This window comes from Tachypleus tridentatus, chromosome 1 (assembly GCF_004210375.1).
Source record: "Tachypleus tridentatus isolate NWPU-2018 chromosome 1, ASM421037v1, whole genome shotgun sequence".
NCBI classification, from domain to species: Eukaryota; Metazoa; Arthropoda; class Merostomata; order Xiphosura; family Limulidae; genus Tachypleus; species Tachypleus tridentatus.
The window spans coordinates 159,297,835-159,314,920 of record NC_134825.1 but is presented as its reverse complement, the minus strand read 5'-3'; the positions used below and the strand labels follow the sequence as shown (position 1 = coordinate 159,314,920).

At 33.3% G+C, this 17,086-nt stretch overlaps 1 protein-coding gene across 2 annotated transcripts in view; it reads left to right on the top strand.

The window, feature by feature from the left end:
• The first annotated feature begins 649 nt into the window (after positions 1 to 649).
• The window catches only part of LOC143228866 (uncharacterized), a 94,724-nt gene continuing 78,287 nt past the window's right edge, over positions 650 to 17,086 (top strand). The window contains exon 1 of one of the 2 annotated variants that reach the window (XM_076460284.1): positions 650 to 1,013. In XM_076460284.1, the coding sequence (XP_076316399.1) occupies positions 806 to 1,013 (208 nt within the window). In that variant the 5' untranslated portion in view covers positions 650 to 805. Of the gene's footprint in view, positions 1,026 to 17,086 lie in introns of both variants that reach the window. The other variant, XM_076460274.1, reaches the window with a different exon arrangement.

Here is a 17,086-nt window from a genome sequence, read left to right as displayed (position 1 = left end):
TTACGGGAATAAGAGAAGATGATATTACTACTTTACTAGTGCGCGCTTGCAAAATTAATTTGTTTTGAAGTTAATATTAACATGGGCTTGATGTCAAGCCCATTAATGTATATATTATGCAAATCAAAGAAAGAACTGTTGTTTACTTCAATGGCTCTGTTTAAACAGAACAGAAAGATAATACAATTTTTTCTGAAAAATTAACGTATTCATCTGGGAGGCATATTACAATTGTACATGCATAAAATATAACTGTTTTTGTTGTCTTATGTGTAAAGGCTGTTTTTACTTTTCTAGTTGAGTGTGATTTATCTTAAAACTGTACATATACCCCTGATCTACTATTTTGATAGTTTACCTGTGAATATCATATATTTAGCTTCTGAAGGAAAACGAAAATATGAAATATATGTGCAATCAACAAATGTTTATAGTCGTATATTATGAAATGAAACATTGCAATTTCTAAAAACATTTCACTTTTATTTTTGGAACAGTTGAAATTCTATTTATATGCTTTAGGCTTTCAAGAAAATATGTTGTCGTTATGTGTTATTACCTCTTCATATTATGCAATGTTATAAATATTTTGTTGTCGTGATCTATGCGACCTCTAGGGACTATAAAGTGAAACCGAAGTGCGATAACGTACTGTTTGGTCAATTGATGAAACGTTTAGTTTAAAACTGGTTCTTAGTATGTGAAGGTGAATGTGGAGCGTGTATAGCACAGAACTGTTGATTTTATGGTTATGTAGCATGTGAATCGGAAATATAAAAATAAAAAAAAAATCTTTATTTTTACTATGGCAAATTTGGAAATAAGTGGTTTTAATAACATTCCGGTGTACGAGAAGGCCGCCTCGGAACCTTCTACACCGACCGAAGTCGCCAAAGTTGTGCACGGATGTAGGTTGAAACGTACAAAACCTGGCAAAGAACAACGAGTGAGTTTTCCATCTGATGATACGATAGTTACAAGCTATTTTGATGCGCCAGTTCCTTGGGACTGTCGTAAGTATCAAGGTAGTATATCCTTATTAAGTTAGAGTAATAAAACTTCGTGAAAAGTTATCTCATTTTAAACTTTTATAGAGGATTATACCTTTAAATATAGGCCCATAATTTTTGATTAAAAATAACTGAATTTAACACTGAATGATTAGTTTGATGCTAACGTTAGGACTTTCATTAACTAAGTTACAAACAACACAGTTGTAGTGCCTTTGTTCTGATGATTTAACGTCGAATTAAAATATAATGTTAATTTCGTTGTGTAATACTAATAGTAATAAATCATATGTAAATACATCTGTGATGTCAGGTAGAAAATGAAATTTAAAAATAAAATAACTTTCATTGTATTATTATATTTGCAGTTTAAACTTTCTAACAATTGGGAAGTTTTGTTATTTACTATGTTTGTGTTGTCTAAACGAAATCGTTATTTGAAGTTTGTTCTGAATTTCGCGCAAAGTTACACGAGGGATATCTACGCTAGCCGTCCCTAATTTAGCAGTGTAAGACAAGAGGGAAGGCAGCTAGTCACCATCACCCACCGCCATCTCTTAGGCTACTCTTTCACCAACGAATAGTCACATTATAACTCCCCTCCACGGCTGGTGTGATGGGGATTCGGACTCGCGACCCTCAGGTTACGAGTCGAGTTCGTTAACCAGCTGACAATGCTGGGCCTCGCTATTTAGTAATTGTTATTAGTTTTTAAGTTATGATTTAATATCAATATTAAATCATTATGTGGTAATTGTTATTAATTCATAAGGTATAATTAAATTTTACCATGTAAAAATGAAAGTAAATGCCCTAAATCTAGCTTTATGTATTATTTATTGTGTGTGTGTATGTAAATCTTCAGTAAACTTTTATAAAGCTCACAAAAAAGAACGCAAAATCCTAGAGAAAATGTGGTGAGAAATGTAGTTTAGCAGTGCCAATATATGTGCATTAGGATATTTGTAAGAAATTCCTAATATATTTTAGCATTAGAAAAAACAAGTCTGCTAATGTAATGTACTTTTGTTCTGCCAGACGGATATGAAAGTATATGTAGAAACTTTTGGCCTTATAAGTTCTTTATTAATCAGTCTTTCAACACCACGTAAGAATTTTCTTGACTGTTGAGAATCAACCTTGATGGCCAGTTTAAAACAAGGTGAGAGGTTACATGTAAACGTGAAGCACATATATTATCAATTTAAGCTCTTATCTAATGGGTAAGAATAAACACGAAATGGCTGAGTTGGCATTCTGATTCACCATGTGTTTTTGAGAAGTAAGATTTTCAACAACATCTTATGTTTTTTTTATTTTAAATGAGATATCACCACCCTTCCCCAACAAAAAAAACAACAAAAACCTGTACATGTTGTTTGGTATAGTAAAATAATCATTTCACATTGGCAAAATATTAAAGATGAAATATAGAATAACGTATGTTTTAAAATTAAAGTACAGAAGTCAACCCTTATTTTCCTTGGTTTTTTAACAGTTAGCAAATTTTGTATAAATATATTTATACATAATGTGATGATGGATTTGACTTAATTATGTTTTATTTAAAGTATAAGTTTTTAGTGGCCAGTAGTTAAGGGAGAGGACTTGATCTCCTAATATTGTAGATACTGAACACAAACCTTTTTAGGTACAACTTCTGATTAGTCATTGTGTGATGAATTGCATACTCTCAACATTCTAGTACATACTTTCATAAACTTCAGAGCACCAGCTGATGAGATGGAACAGTAACTGTTACTGTTTTTAAATTTTAAGTTCTATAGAGTATCAGTTTGAGTAACTGGGCTCTTTTGTTTGCACTGTGAAATCTAATACTTGTATGTATAAAGACTTTATAGAGTCATTCATTCCCTTAGTTTTGATAAATTAAGAGAATAACTATGACTTTTAAGAGTGATAAGTTAGTGTACAAAGTGCTTTTATTATGAAATTCAACATTACCTGGACTTAAATAACATTATGTTAGATTTTTTTACAGCATTTTGTAAATTGCTTTCTGACTCTAAGGAAACACACACATGCTTTCTGACTTATAGGAAGTTCACTGTCTTGTAATTTGCATTGTGAAGCCTAATTCTATGTGATGGTTTTCTGACAATACTAAAAATATACTTTAGACCCAAACCCAGATAACTATTAGATACATTGCTATTCATTTACTGTTTATGTGTTTATTTTAAAGTGTATAATATTATATGTTTGAAAAATTTCTATGTTCAGCTATATTAATTTGCTTTTTAATGGTATTGTGTAATTAATAATTTAGAGCTTTTAAACATGATGTTTACTTAATTAAGGAAATTAATCTTATAGAAGGTACATGTATCACACAGAATGTTATACTTTGGTTTTATTACTAGTCTGTTGCTAAATGTTATTTCATAAATTAGTACAGTTGGAAGTAAACAGAGTTCAATATTTTTTTTCTTTTTGAGCACTCTGTGAATATGGGCAAATAATTATCATTAAGTTAATGTTGAATAACTGTATTAAATATACACGAAGCATATGTAGGCAGTTAATAGAAATTTTTAATGAATCAATGATCTGGTTCGTTAATTGATTATTCTCATGTAATGGCTAAGAAGTTGAAAATTCATAAAATCAGGTATAGCCCATTGTTAGCACTGTGCTTAATAACAGACATATTGTAATTTTGATAATTAATTAATTTACAGGACAGTAATTATTGCAACTAGTGCTCATAAATAAATGATTGTATTAAATAGTTAGTTGGCCAGACCTAATGTATAATGTCTACAGCTATGTTATAATAAGAAATAATGAAAGATATGTAGAGCAGGAGTCCTGTAACAGTAAAGAAATAACTTCTAAACAGAATTAGTGATATATGTTAAGTAGGGGTTTAATAGTAAATATCAGAAGAGAACTAACTGTTCTAATTAGAACTAATGAAAGATAAGTGAAGAAGGACATAACAGTAAATCACAATAGAAAATTGTCCTAATCAGAACTAGTAAATGTTTTACTGTTTGCATTTCTTAAAAGAAGAATAGTGTGAAGGGCTTTTCAATTGGATGAGACCCAATATGTTTTGTACTGTGTTTTAAAGCCCATAAATTAATTCATTTTATTATTATTGGGGTTAGAGTAGTATATTGTATTAAATTAGAAATTCTGCTGATTGCTTAGTCACTGAGAACATAGATAATGCATGTTTATGTGCATATATACATCATAAGTAAGAGTGAAGAAGTCTTTAAACAATACTTTTATGCCTTATTTAAGAAGCCACAGAAATGTTCCAGACTGTATAAAGTTACAGTCTGTTGATGGTTACATACTTAGTTTACCCAGAGAAGTATACTGGTATAGCTAATGTTAACTTCTGATCAAAGCCGACTATTTACGTGGATCTGAATGAAGAAAATGATGCACTGATTAATATAACTAAGTTAATATGTTGGTCTTGCTTGTAGTGATTAGAAAATGTTGTTTTATCAGTTGAGTGTTCTTGCTTTGTTTACATGCAATGACATGTTAGTAACTTGAAATTATACAATTGGAATATTTCATCTTGTAAGTGTAGTGAAAGGTTGGAATAATGGTTTGGTTTAATTATTATTTGTGAAACATGAAATAGTTAAACATGCTTTTCAGTGTGCATCAGAAGGATGTACCCATGTCTGTGAATTGGTCATTACTGATTCAAACAAAATATATAAATGATAATAGATAGTTTAATGTTAAATAAATAATATAGTGACGATTAAAGAAAAAAACCTTTACAATATTTATCCTAATTATGATGTGTATTGGCATGAAAAAAATTAATTTGAAAATTACACTTCACCAACTTAGTCCAGTTTACATCTCTGTTGGTACTGGATGTAGGATGGCTTGGATGACATTCTACTTTCACTCTTAAGTTCGTATTAATAATGGCTTGAAACAGAGCATCATAGTTTGATTTTGAGAAGTACAGTTATTTTAGGAGCTACATTTTTAATAAGAGTTGTTGGGTTAAAACTTAACTATCTTTTTTATTGTGAAGTTTTTCTAACAAAGTTTTTAGTGTTGTTGGCTTAATGTTACTTTAAAAAACAACAACAAACAAACAAAAAACAAAGGATAGAAAGGCTAATCAAACAAATGTAGTTACAGGATGTTCTGCTTAAGCTTAATTGGAAAGAAGGCAATTACTTAGAAGTGTTTTTGTGTATGTTAAAAGTGTAGATGTGTAGAGAAAAACATTACCAATTTCTTATGTTTTAGCCACATAACCCTTTCTCTTGAATTAAGACACATTAGGATTGGTTATACAACTGCCCTAAAACATTGAAAATAGACTTAAAAAACAAATCACATTTAATATTAATCTAAAATTTTGTACAATATATAGAAAGATGTAGTATTTTGCTACACATGTTTGCTGAGCATGGAACTGTGGATTGTATGTATCCTTGTCGCATGTTTCAAGTTACACTGGATGTGTATGTGATGTAACAACAGCTATTAATATAAACTGCATATTTTGTTATCTATGCGTGTTAGTATTAATGATAAAAGTAACTGGTTTGTAAAGTTAAATGCTATTACATGAACAAATTAGTTTGTTTCACAACATGTTTGTGGTATTTGTTTATAAGCTTTTTGTGTGTGAGCTAAATGGAGAAAATGTGAAATGGTAAAAATATAAAATATCTAAATATTGAACTATTTTAATTTATCCTTGAATTTCAAGTAAATGAAATAATGAGTGTACAACTATCTTTATTTTCCTATTAAAGCTTTTGTTTGTTTGAAGTGGAGCACAAAGCTACACAATCTGTGCTCTGCTTGCTGCAGGTATCAAAACCCAGTTTCTAGTGTTGTAAGTCTGCAGACATACTGCTTGTGCCACTGGGGTCAGATCAAAGTCGTTAAGTAAAATATACGAATAGACATGACTGTCCTCAAAAAAAAAAAAAAAGCTTCCTACCATGGAACTGTACTGTAATAGTGACTGTCAAACGCCTTTGTGACAGATGCTGTTGAGTGGCTGTCATTCATATAATCTTTCAATTTAAGACTAACGTGCACATAACTTTTATGTGGTTTTGTGTGAAAACTTTAACACTTCTCTCAGGAGCCAATGGTTGTCTTTTACAATTTGGTGAATATTAAATGTACAATCCAGAAACGCCCAAAGATGATGGTTTTGGATGTATCTTTTTGAGACAAGTTTTTGTTTGTTAAGTGAAATACAGTATTCTCAAGTCTCCATACTAGCCAGTACTAAGATCTACTTGCTGGGAGTAACTTCAATCTATATATCAGTAAAACCACATTCTCAGCATCGTTAATTAAGCAACTTTTATGCTTCTGTTATCACCCTTTTATGTTTATCTTTCAATGGAGGTACAAACAGGTAAATCAGTAGGGAAGGTCGAAGTATCACTGTTGTCAGCAGTAGGATTAGCAGACAGGAATCCTTTAAAGCAGCTGCAGGCATAATACTGTACTCGGCTTGGTGCACCGTTTGGAAACTTTTGTGCTTGGTCGTTAAGCTCGTGATGCGCTGACAGATTTTAGTACCTTACCAATTCAAATCACTTTTCGTAGCCCTATTGCAAAAAGAGTGCGGAAAATGCCTTATTTTTAGCCAATAAAAATTTTCAGTTCAAATTAAGAAAAACCGGATTGGGTAGTATTGTTCTTCATTGGCTTTGAGGGACCTGTTAAAATAAACGAACATACAAAATATATTCATGTTATACAAATATATTCAAAATATATTCATTGGTGGTTAGTATTTACTTATCCTGACAATTACAATCTATATATAGCCCGCCTGCTATTACGTTAATCATCGACATATACTTATTCTTACATTAGCGATAGACATCCACCATACTGACAATCAATATTTACTTATTGTATGAAATATCGATATCTGCCCGTTGTTACATCGGCCATCGATATTTTCGTGTTTCCTACATAAATCAAAATTTGTATATGTTTATAGTTTTATGTAGAATATCGATACAAACGTTTGTTTTATGTTATCGATTTTTACGTTGTCTTTTGGTATAACTGTTTTTTTTTTTTTACATTTATGACCATGTGTAGATAATTTATATCCGTAATTTTTAAGATAATTAATTTATTATTTTTTAATACGATAATTACAAATTGCAAATTTATATCTTATATACACATTTTCTTTTCCAATTGAAACATACTTACATTTTTAACGTTTTTCATATTAAAAACAATTTACAAACTAAATTTGACCATTAATAAATAGCGTGTCAAATCTAAGTATAATTAAAGTCTTTAAGTTTTTAATTTAACACCAACATTAAAATATTTTTACGTTAATGATAAACTTACTGTAGTACAATAAATCAAATGTCCCAATTATATACATAAATGTATTTATTAAATGATTCACGTACTTTGTCCTGAATAATTCTAAAGTGTCTTTGGAATTATCTGTGTTAAGGCTAATCGATTTGATTGGTGTTTGGTCATGTTTGTGCGACCTGGTAGGGTCAGATACCATGAAGACCTCTTTTTTTTTGGTTCGTATGTTTGTTTGTTTTTGAATTTCGCACCAAGCTACTGGAGGGCTATCTACGCTAGCCTCCCTAATTTAGCAGCGTTAAATTCGAGGGAAGGCAGCTAGTCATCACTACCCAACGCCAACTCTTGGGCATCTCTTTTACTAACAAATAGAGGGATTGACCGAATATTATAACGCCCCCACGGCTGAAAGGGGGAGCATTTTTAGTGCGACTGGGATTCGAACTATCAACCCTCAGATTATGAGTCGAACGCCTTAACCTTCATGGCCATGCCGGTCCTTTAAATAATATTTAAAACAATGAGTGACCTAAATTATTTTATTCGTTGTCAACGTCGTATTCATGTGCATCAGTCATCACATGCTATGACCATTTTAAGCAAAATCATGAACCATTTAGTATCTCTATTCATTTTAGATCTGAGAAAAACTAACAGGAACATAGAGAAAAAAATAATAATATACACTCCTATACTGCATTTAATGTTGTTTGTCCCAGAAACATTTAAAAATGATGATTGGCATATATCCCAGTCTATCTCGATCACAGTAAAAATAATCAGGTGGAAGATAATTATTTAATGAGAAACAGTTGACTATTTCATATGTGGTGATTGTGTATGTGATATTCATTACATTATAATGTTGCTGTTACACTTGTGTTTCTCTCTCCCTCTTTTGTGAATTTTATGTAAGAAGTGATAAAAAAAATAACTTGGACTAAAAACGTTGTTAATTATTTTTTCAAGTGTTTATGACGAAGACGGAATTAGGAACATCCTAAAACGTCTATATGTTTTATCTTACCAATACTTTTATGTAGCTTTGCGCGAAATTCAAAAACAAACAAACAGTCATCCAACTAATCAGACAGTGTTACATCAGTCAGATGACAATGCGGACTCTCATAGCATTAGCGTTGATTGATTCACGATCTTCAGGAGAGAAACGGCACATGAGAAAGATAGTTTTGGATGGTGAAAGCTACAGTTTCATGCCACATATAGAAACGAAACCTCATGCTTTAGGAAACTTTGAAGGGCGCCCTTGAAACTAGATTTGTTGATAACAGTAATGGTCGATGTAAAAAACTCGTATTCTTCAAAAGTGACGTTAACTAACTTGTGCATGTTTCTTACGTGGTACTCGACGATCCAGTAAAAGTAGTGCTTAAAAACCTAGTTATTAGTACATGTGTAAAGTTTATCTATAAAACATAAAGTTTAGAATTGATATGAAGTCACCTTAATGGGTGTTTAGATGTTCCACAAGTGTTGTTTGGAAGAGAGAACCAAACCAAAAGGCTGAAATGATGGAAGTATTTACAAATAAATCGAAACTTCCATTGTCTATCAACAATAAGTGTTAGTTTGTTCGACGACAAAGATAAGATGTTTCCGTTGAACGTACATCTACAGTGAAGCACCAATACACGGTGTGGACTACACTTCGGCCAGTAGTTTTGGAAACCTCATCAAAATTAATGGCACCCTGACTGTCGATAGGCACGACAGATTTTCATTTATCGTATTATTCCCTCAGAAACAAGACTTGATGGACTGGAAGATGGTAACCCCAAGCATATATCAAATGTTCTGAAATGATACTTGGAAGGTTAAAAGAGAAAAATAAGAGTTCAATGGAATACTTTTAACCTTGGCTTAACCTGAATTAAGTCCCGATATTAATTTAAAGAAGATCAAACGGCAACCAAACAACTTATTTGAATTGTGGGAAACAATATTTAAATTGCACAATGATAAACTTATCATAACGTAGAACAAAATGTAATATTTAGTTTAAAGGAAGTTATAATTACTATTGCATTGACCAATGTATTCATTCTTATGTTTTTTGCAAAAAATATATTGTACAACTAGTAAAACTGATAATTTAGTTGGAATCACTCATTGCTTGCAAGTCCTTTATATGTATCACTTATGAGTTTTCATAATTATTATCAGTACCGTAAGCATATTAATATCTATCGAGGTTTTGTATTAGTGATATATATTTATATAACTTTTGTATGTATACGTGTTTTATTAGGTAATGCTCTTGTAAGGATATATAGGTACGCATATAACTGTGTTACTTGTGTCTGGTTTGAGTCGTAGGCCTAGAGACGTAAAGTAGAATAAATTCCAGAGTTCACACAAATCATGAAAATCTTAGAGTATCTTCAAGCTTTATAAACAACTTTTACGGAGCTGGAGATAATGGAAAATCGATAGTTTTTATTTGGAAGTTTCGTCTCTCACACATCCCACGTGTTTTTTTGTTGTTTTGGTGCCAGGCTGTGCTTTTGTGTTTATATTAGTTTCCGAAAAATGATTTCCAGAAAATGCTACTTATAAAACTACATTGCCTGGGCAACTCTGATCAGTAGCATACTTTGAATAATAAACTTCGTTTCCAAGCGAGCAGATGTCATATTAAAATATTTCTGATGTAGAATCCGATATGAACAAGTTAAGAATATTGTGAGGGAAAATAAAAGTATACATACAGTCTACGTGAGATCTTTCATGTAACTATTGTTGTAATCACGTTGTTAGCGTAAAATAAGCTCAGGTTGCATTTGGTTGAAATTTAAAACCATAAAAGTATTGGTAAGATAAAACATATAGACGGTTTAGGATGTTCCTAATTCCGTCTTCGGCATAAACACTTGAAAAAATAATTAACAACGTTTTTAGTCCAAGTTATTTTATATCACTTACATAAAATTCACAAACGAAAAGAGAAAGAGAGAAACACAAGTGTAACAGCAACATTATAATGTAATGGATATCACATACACAATCACCACATATGAAATAGTCAACTGTTTCTCATTAAATATTTCCCATTATATATACATATAAGATACATATAAGCATATAAGATATATACAAGTATATTGTGTATATGGTGTTTTTTCTACCGTCTTTATTGATGTCGAAATTTTAATATTTTCTCATATTTTGTTATCATGCAGTTTTGGCATGAAGAAAAACCGGTGTAGGTTTTCAGTTCTAGATTTGTCTTGTTCTTCTCTCTTTCTCTCTCAAATACGTACAACACTCTATTTACTCGCGAAACTGTTGCAGCGGCGTTTTATTGGCCGTATGGGTAAAGTCTGCAAGTTCGAGTTTATGAATGTAGTGTTACAATCGCAAGACAATCAATTAAAAGCTTTAGTTTCGAAGAATCGTAGTTGGTTTTCATTGTGATTGGTCTGACAATCGTGGTTTTCTCTTGAGAGAAAAAAGCTAAAAGTTTAGTCACTGATCCAATAAAGGGGATCATCCATTTGTTTACTCACACTTTTTATGTCTGCAATAAATATTATTTTCAAAGTATATCAGAAGTGTCCAAATTCAATCAAATTTTGAGAGTCGGTTTATTTTGCAAATTTCCTGATCGATCACCCAGTTATAAAGCTGAGCTTATCTGTCATTTCCATGGAAATCAGTTATCTGTCATCGAGAAGTATTGGTTTCGTGACCAGAATATCAGTCTAAACAAAAGTTTTTTTCTAATTTATTTTATGCGAATTTCAAACAGATGTTCTTCGGCAAGCAGAATATACTGTTTCGATGGAATTAGGTTTTGTGATTTTGCTCTAAAACAAACATACATGTTTATAAATTACGTAGATGAATGAAGTCCACATTGTTGTGAAATTTATGTAGTTATCAGGTTACCCCTTAAGTAATGTCCTATTTTAGGTTCAGAAAAAGAGAGAGGATTTGAAACGCGTTTAATGTTATTTAATCAATAATGTATGTTCCATTATTATTAATTACTTCCTGTCAACGATTCACAAGCTTCTAAATGTCACTTCTATACATTTTTTGGGGGGTTTGGGAGAAAAGAATGTAGAAAGGGTAGTTTTGTATTCTTCATGTGTTTCAAGCTCTATTTCAGCAAGATAGTTCTGCAAACTTTAGAATAGATGATAATCAGATGGGACAAGGTCTGGAGAATAAAGAGGATGAGGAAGTTTTTCCCAGTCTAGCTCTTCAATCTTTGCAGATGTGATCCTTGCTGTATGGGGCCGTGCATTATTCTGGTGTAACACAATATTTTTACGATTAATCAAAGCAGGCCTCTTTTCTTTCAGTGCAACACAACAAGCGTTCTAACTGTTGACAATAGAAGTCTGATGTAATAATTACATTGAGTGGCAGCAACTCAAAGTGGATCACACCAACAATATCCCACCAAACGCTTAAGATTTTCTTAGCGTAGAGATCCGTTTTGGGCTGTGCTTTAGCCAGTTTACCTGCACTGAGCCATTGTTTGCGGCGCTTGACATTTTTATAAAATATCCATTTTTCATCTTCAGTCACTAACCTGTCCAAAAAAAGTGAGTTACATTCACGAGAGAGCAGAGAAGTGCAAATGTCCACTCTTGCTCTAAGGTTGGCTTCTATCGCATCATGGGGGACCCATTTTCCAAGTTTTAACACTTTTCAAGCTGCTGGAGGTGACTGTGAACTGTTGATTGTGTCGAATTAAGCTTCTGTGCTAGTTCTTCAACTGTTGCAGCACAATCTTCATCAAGTGCAGCCAGTAGCAAGTCATCATTAAACTCAACAGGACGACCTGAACGTGGTGTATCACTTAAACTGTAGCTACCTGATCTGAACTTCTGAAACCCCCTCGACAACTTATTTCATTGAGAGACTCCGCATCATAAACGCCTTGAATGTTTCGTGCAGTTTCCGCTGCACTATTGCTTTCTTTAAACTCGTAAGGCATTATATGCCTAAAGTGCTCCTCAAACATCCATTTCCATAAGGGTTTATTTGTTTAATAATCTGAGAAAGTAAACTTGAGTTAATTTCTTTTATTTGTCTGAACATTTTTATACACGTCGTACAACATATTTTAGTCATTAAAGCCTTATACAAAGACAGAAATGATGATGCACTTTCTGCATTAAGTTTTCGGACATTACTTATGTGATGACCTAAACACGTAGATATCAATAATATTCACAAGAAATACTTAGGAATCAGCCATAGGTTGTATTGTATTTTTAGTGTGGGTGTGTGAAGAAAAATGCAAATATTGTTTGTTTTGAATTTTGATCAAAACTACATAAAGGCTGTCTGCGCTAGTCGTCTCTAATTTAGCAGTCTAAGACTAGAGGGAAGGCAGCTAGTCATCACAACCCATCGTCAACTCTTGGGCTACTCTTTTACCAACTAATAGTGAGATTGACATTATAAAACACATCGGCTAAAAGAGCTAGCATGTTTAGTGTGACCTGGATTCGAACCCGCGATCCTCAGATTACAAATCGAGCGCCCAAACCACCTAGTCATACTGTGCCCTCGCTGTCGGTATGAATGAGTGGATTTCACGTACTAGTGTATAGATGATTTGTAGGATTTTGATTTTCGTACTTTTCTTGAAAGAGTGCTATATTTCATTCTTTCATGATTAGAAAAGAATACGTCATTTTTAAAGGTATATTCAGGAGAATTGCCCACAATTTTCTGTGTACATATGAATTGTCGTTCATTTGTACCAATTTCATATGTCTTAGACAAAGATTATAAAGAGGATGAATACGTTATATGAAAACGATTTTGACTATGCAAATCAGTCACGTGAATACTACGTTTATATGGAGCTTCGGAGAAGCGGCGTGTATCAGTACTACGCACAGGCCTGTCATGGTCAGATAGGTTAAGGCGTTCCATCGTTATCTGAGGGTCGCGGGTTCGAATTCTCGTCGCAATAAACATATTCGCACTTTCAATCGTGGGGGCGTTATAATGTGATGGGCAATCCCACTATTCATTGGTAAAAGAGTAGCCCAAGAGTTGGCGGTGGGTGGTAGTGACTAGTTGTCTTCTCTCTAGTCATACACTGCTAAATTAGGGACAGCTATTGCAAATAGCTTTCATGTAGCTTTTCGCGAATTTCAAAAAACAAAGTTTCTGTGCACTAGTCGCGCAAAAAGATAAAAGATAATGAGGTTTTCATATGTTTTTGTTTTCAAAATTTGAAGAAAGGAAAAATACAGAGAGTTATGGGTTTGTTACAAATACCAAGTAAACAGTACCAAGAAAGTTGAAAACTCTATTTACAAGTAAATAAAAAGAAAGCAAAATTTAAGAAAATTGCCAATACGTCGCTCCACAAGCACCAAAGAAAAAAATACATCTTAAGATGAACAGAATGAGTACTTAGTAGCTGTTACGCTCTCTGTTGTTTCTGACTTTCTTTTCCACCTGTTCCCCAGACTGGTGATGGTATTTTGGATGACTCACTGGGACAGAACAGTCCACTTTTGGACGAGACAGCTCTGAGCTCATGGAATATTACAGAAACAGGTTGTTTGTCCCTAACTGAATTCCCTAGGATGTCGTGCATACTCAAGCTTAGTCGGATTTAGGTCTTGTGACCTTGCAGGCCAGTCCAGTATCTCTGTTTCTTCTTCGTGGAAAAAACAAAACATTGCTATGTAATCTTGGATGTGTGAGGACAGGCGCCATCTTGCTGGTACACTAGTTCATCCCTGACAGCACGAATAAACAATATATAACAGAATTTTCTCCATGTAACATCTTGCCATAAGGGATCCTCCATCCACCACATGTCTGTACGCTCCTGCATATAGATGCCAGTCCAGACTATAGTTGAGCCACCTCTGAAAGTATCATGTAGACAGTATTACAGGCCGAATATAACTCTCCTTAACATCTCTAGATCCTTACACGTAGATCACTTAAATATAGACAGAACTTGATCTCACTACTTAAAGGCACAGACGACATTTTCGGGCAAACGCCAGCCGATCTGTTTGATGTCATGGCTTTAGTACGGGAGCTCTAACTGATATCCTGGAGCCGTGCTTGTAACTAACCGTTGAGCACTCCAGTGGCTTGCTGAAGCTTGTTCCTGAGGCTCCTAACACTGTTAGTGCAGTTTCTAAGGGCTAAGTTTCACAAATATCGGTTCTCTACTGCACAATTGTAACCCTTCTGCGCCTCTGACCTGGTTTTATGGTGTGTTCTTCTGTAGCGTGTTATCTGTGCCACAACCTATCGATCACAGATTGTGTTACATCACCATGGCCTCTACCACTTTAGTTCGCACACACTTTGCTGAAGTCTGTCAGATACACAAGACTACTTAGTGTAGGAGTTATTATTTAGTTCATTTAATTCATTTCCAATGATTATTTAGTGTGTTTTTTAAAAAGCTTTAATTAGTTTAAAAGTGATAGGTACGATAAATTTCGTTATGTAAGTCGGTGAGTCCTACGTTGTGTATGCAGCTGTACTAGGCTTCAACAATATTGTTGATCTAATGATTTTAAGTAACTATGTAAAAAAGTTGTAGTGTTAGGAAGCTTATCCGACCCGTTAAGGAACTAAGACAGAAGTTATATAACTTTTAAAAAAACATTGTCCTCATTGCTACTACAGTGAATAATTATTTTCCGGACTGAAAAAGGTATCTTGAAGAAGTAAAATGACATATTCACATGAAAACTAGAAAAGGCCAAGTGTTAAATAAAACAAAAAACAGCTGTAGGCCTAGCTATACATCAAAGCCAAATAGTATTAGTGAATAGAAAGTGAACACGAAATAGCCAGTGTGAGTGTGTCTTGTACGTCTAACAGAAAACATATTGAAAATACTAACTTGTCAGGTTCGTACAATGGCTCATCATCGCCCTGCTTTGTCAGAAACACTTCTTTCAAGTTACAGTTTCGTAGGTTTATTTACTCTTATGACAAGTCGTGCTTGGGAAATGCTAGCAACAGCTATATATACATACGCCAGAGGTACGTCACTGAACATAAGCTAAAATCTATATGTGTCAGTACACATTTCCAGCTCTAAAATTTTCAACTGTGGTTTCGTTTGGTTTGTTTTGATTTTCGCGCAAAGCTACACGAGGACTGTCTGCGCTAGCCGTCCCTAATTTTGCAGTGTAAGACTAGAGGGAAGGCAACCAGTCATCACTACCCACCGCCAACTCTTGGGGTACTCTTTTTACCAACGAAAAGTGTGATTGGTCGTCACAATATAACGTTCCCACGGCTCAAAGGACGAGCATGTTTGGTGTGACAGGGATTCGAACCCGCGACCCTCAGATTGCGAGTCGAGTGCTTTATCCACTGTGATAATTAGAAGTCATTCTGTTTAACATGATTCACTACAAAAGCAAGGAAGGTCTCTGAACCAAATCGGTTGTGTGGAAATATTTTGAAGGTGAGAGTAGAAATTTGAAAAGATTGACTGCTCTAGTGGGAAACATTATAACCCTTCATTGCATACGGTTTGGGTACTTTAAAGAAGGTTAATATTGTAATACATAAGCACACAATCTAAAGACTGGAGGACAAGCGTATAAACAGGTATACTCAACTTTGATTGATTAATTGAAAGTGAATACGTAACTTCTGAAGAGTCAGCCAATCTCCTGGTGATATAGCCATACTTACAGAAGAGCGAGGTGTTGATTTATAATGGGTTCAAATCGAGAACAGCAGTGAAGAACCATGTAGTGAACCAATAACAATTAAATTACAGTTTAATTAACGTTTATACTACAAAAAAAAAAGTGAAGTGAAATAGTTAGAAACGATTATTTTCTAAAATGATAACTAATTGTTATTATTGTCCGGAGTGTATGCCAAGCAAACATCTTATTATTAAAGATTTTGATAAAAAATTTAGAAAAAAAATTTTTTATGCTCGAGACGTATATAAAATATTTTTAATTTCATTTTAAACAACGTTTCGCCTTTGCGTCTTGATCGGGGTTTAATATCACACAGTTGTGTATATAGAATATTAGATAAATTATGAAAAAAGTGTAACTTATTAAAACATGAAGTGCACTGTTATTAATCAAACCAGTGACGAATGTTTAATAACTAATAATGAAAACGTAATGCGCGACTACCAGTAACCATTTTTTTTTCTATATTTCAAATACGCTTTAAAATATCTAATAAATTCGACATTTTAACATTTAGGCAGGCCGGACAAGGCTAGTGTTTAACTTTCACAGACTCTGAATCCAATAATTTACTGTTTGCGACTCATGTGTGCACCATGAAAGTGACTGTGAAATCCAGCTATTCGTTAAGACAAGTACAAGTGATCAGTTGTATTCGCCTGTTAGTTCAACATAAGGGACAGCTATGCAAAGATATGTTATGTAGCACTTATCAAGAGAGAAAATTTTGATTACTATTTGTCCATTACGATTTTAGTAATTAGAGTGTGATGAAACCTTATAAGTGTATTGAGTGTTGGTATAATAAGCCTGAAGTAATGACGTAGTGTAGGATCACCTAGCTCAGAACCAACTACACAAAATTCATCGTAAAAGTAAAAATATCGATTCAGTTTTAGTCTTAAATCGTTTGTGAATTAGTTATTTTCTCTTAAATTACCAACATTTTTAATAAAACAAACTTCTTTAATCAACAGAGACTCCTAATTAAGAAATAAATGTTTCCATTTTTGTTGTCTGTGCATTTCATCTTATAGTTTTAGT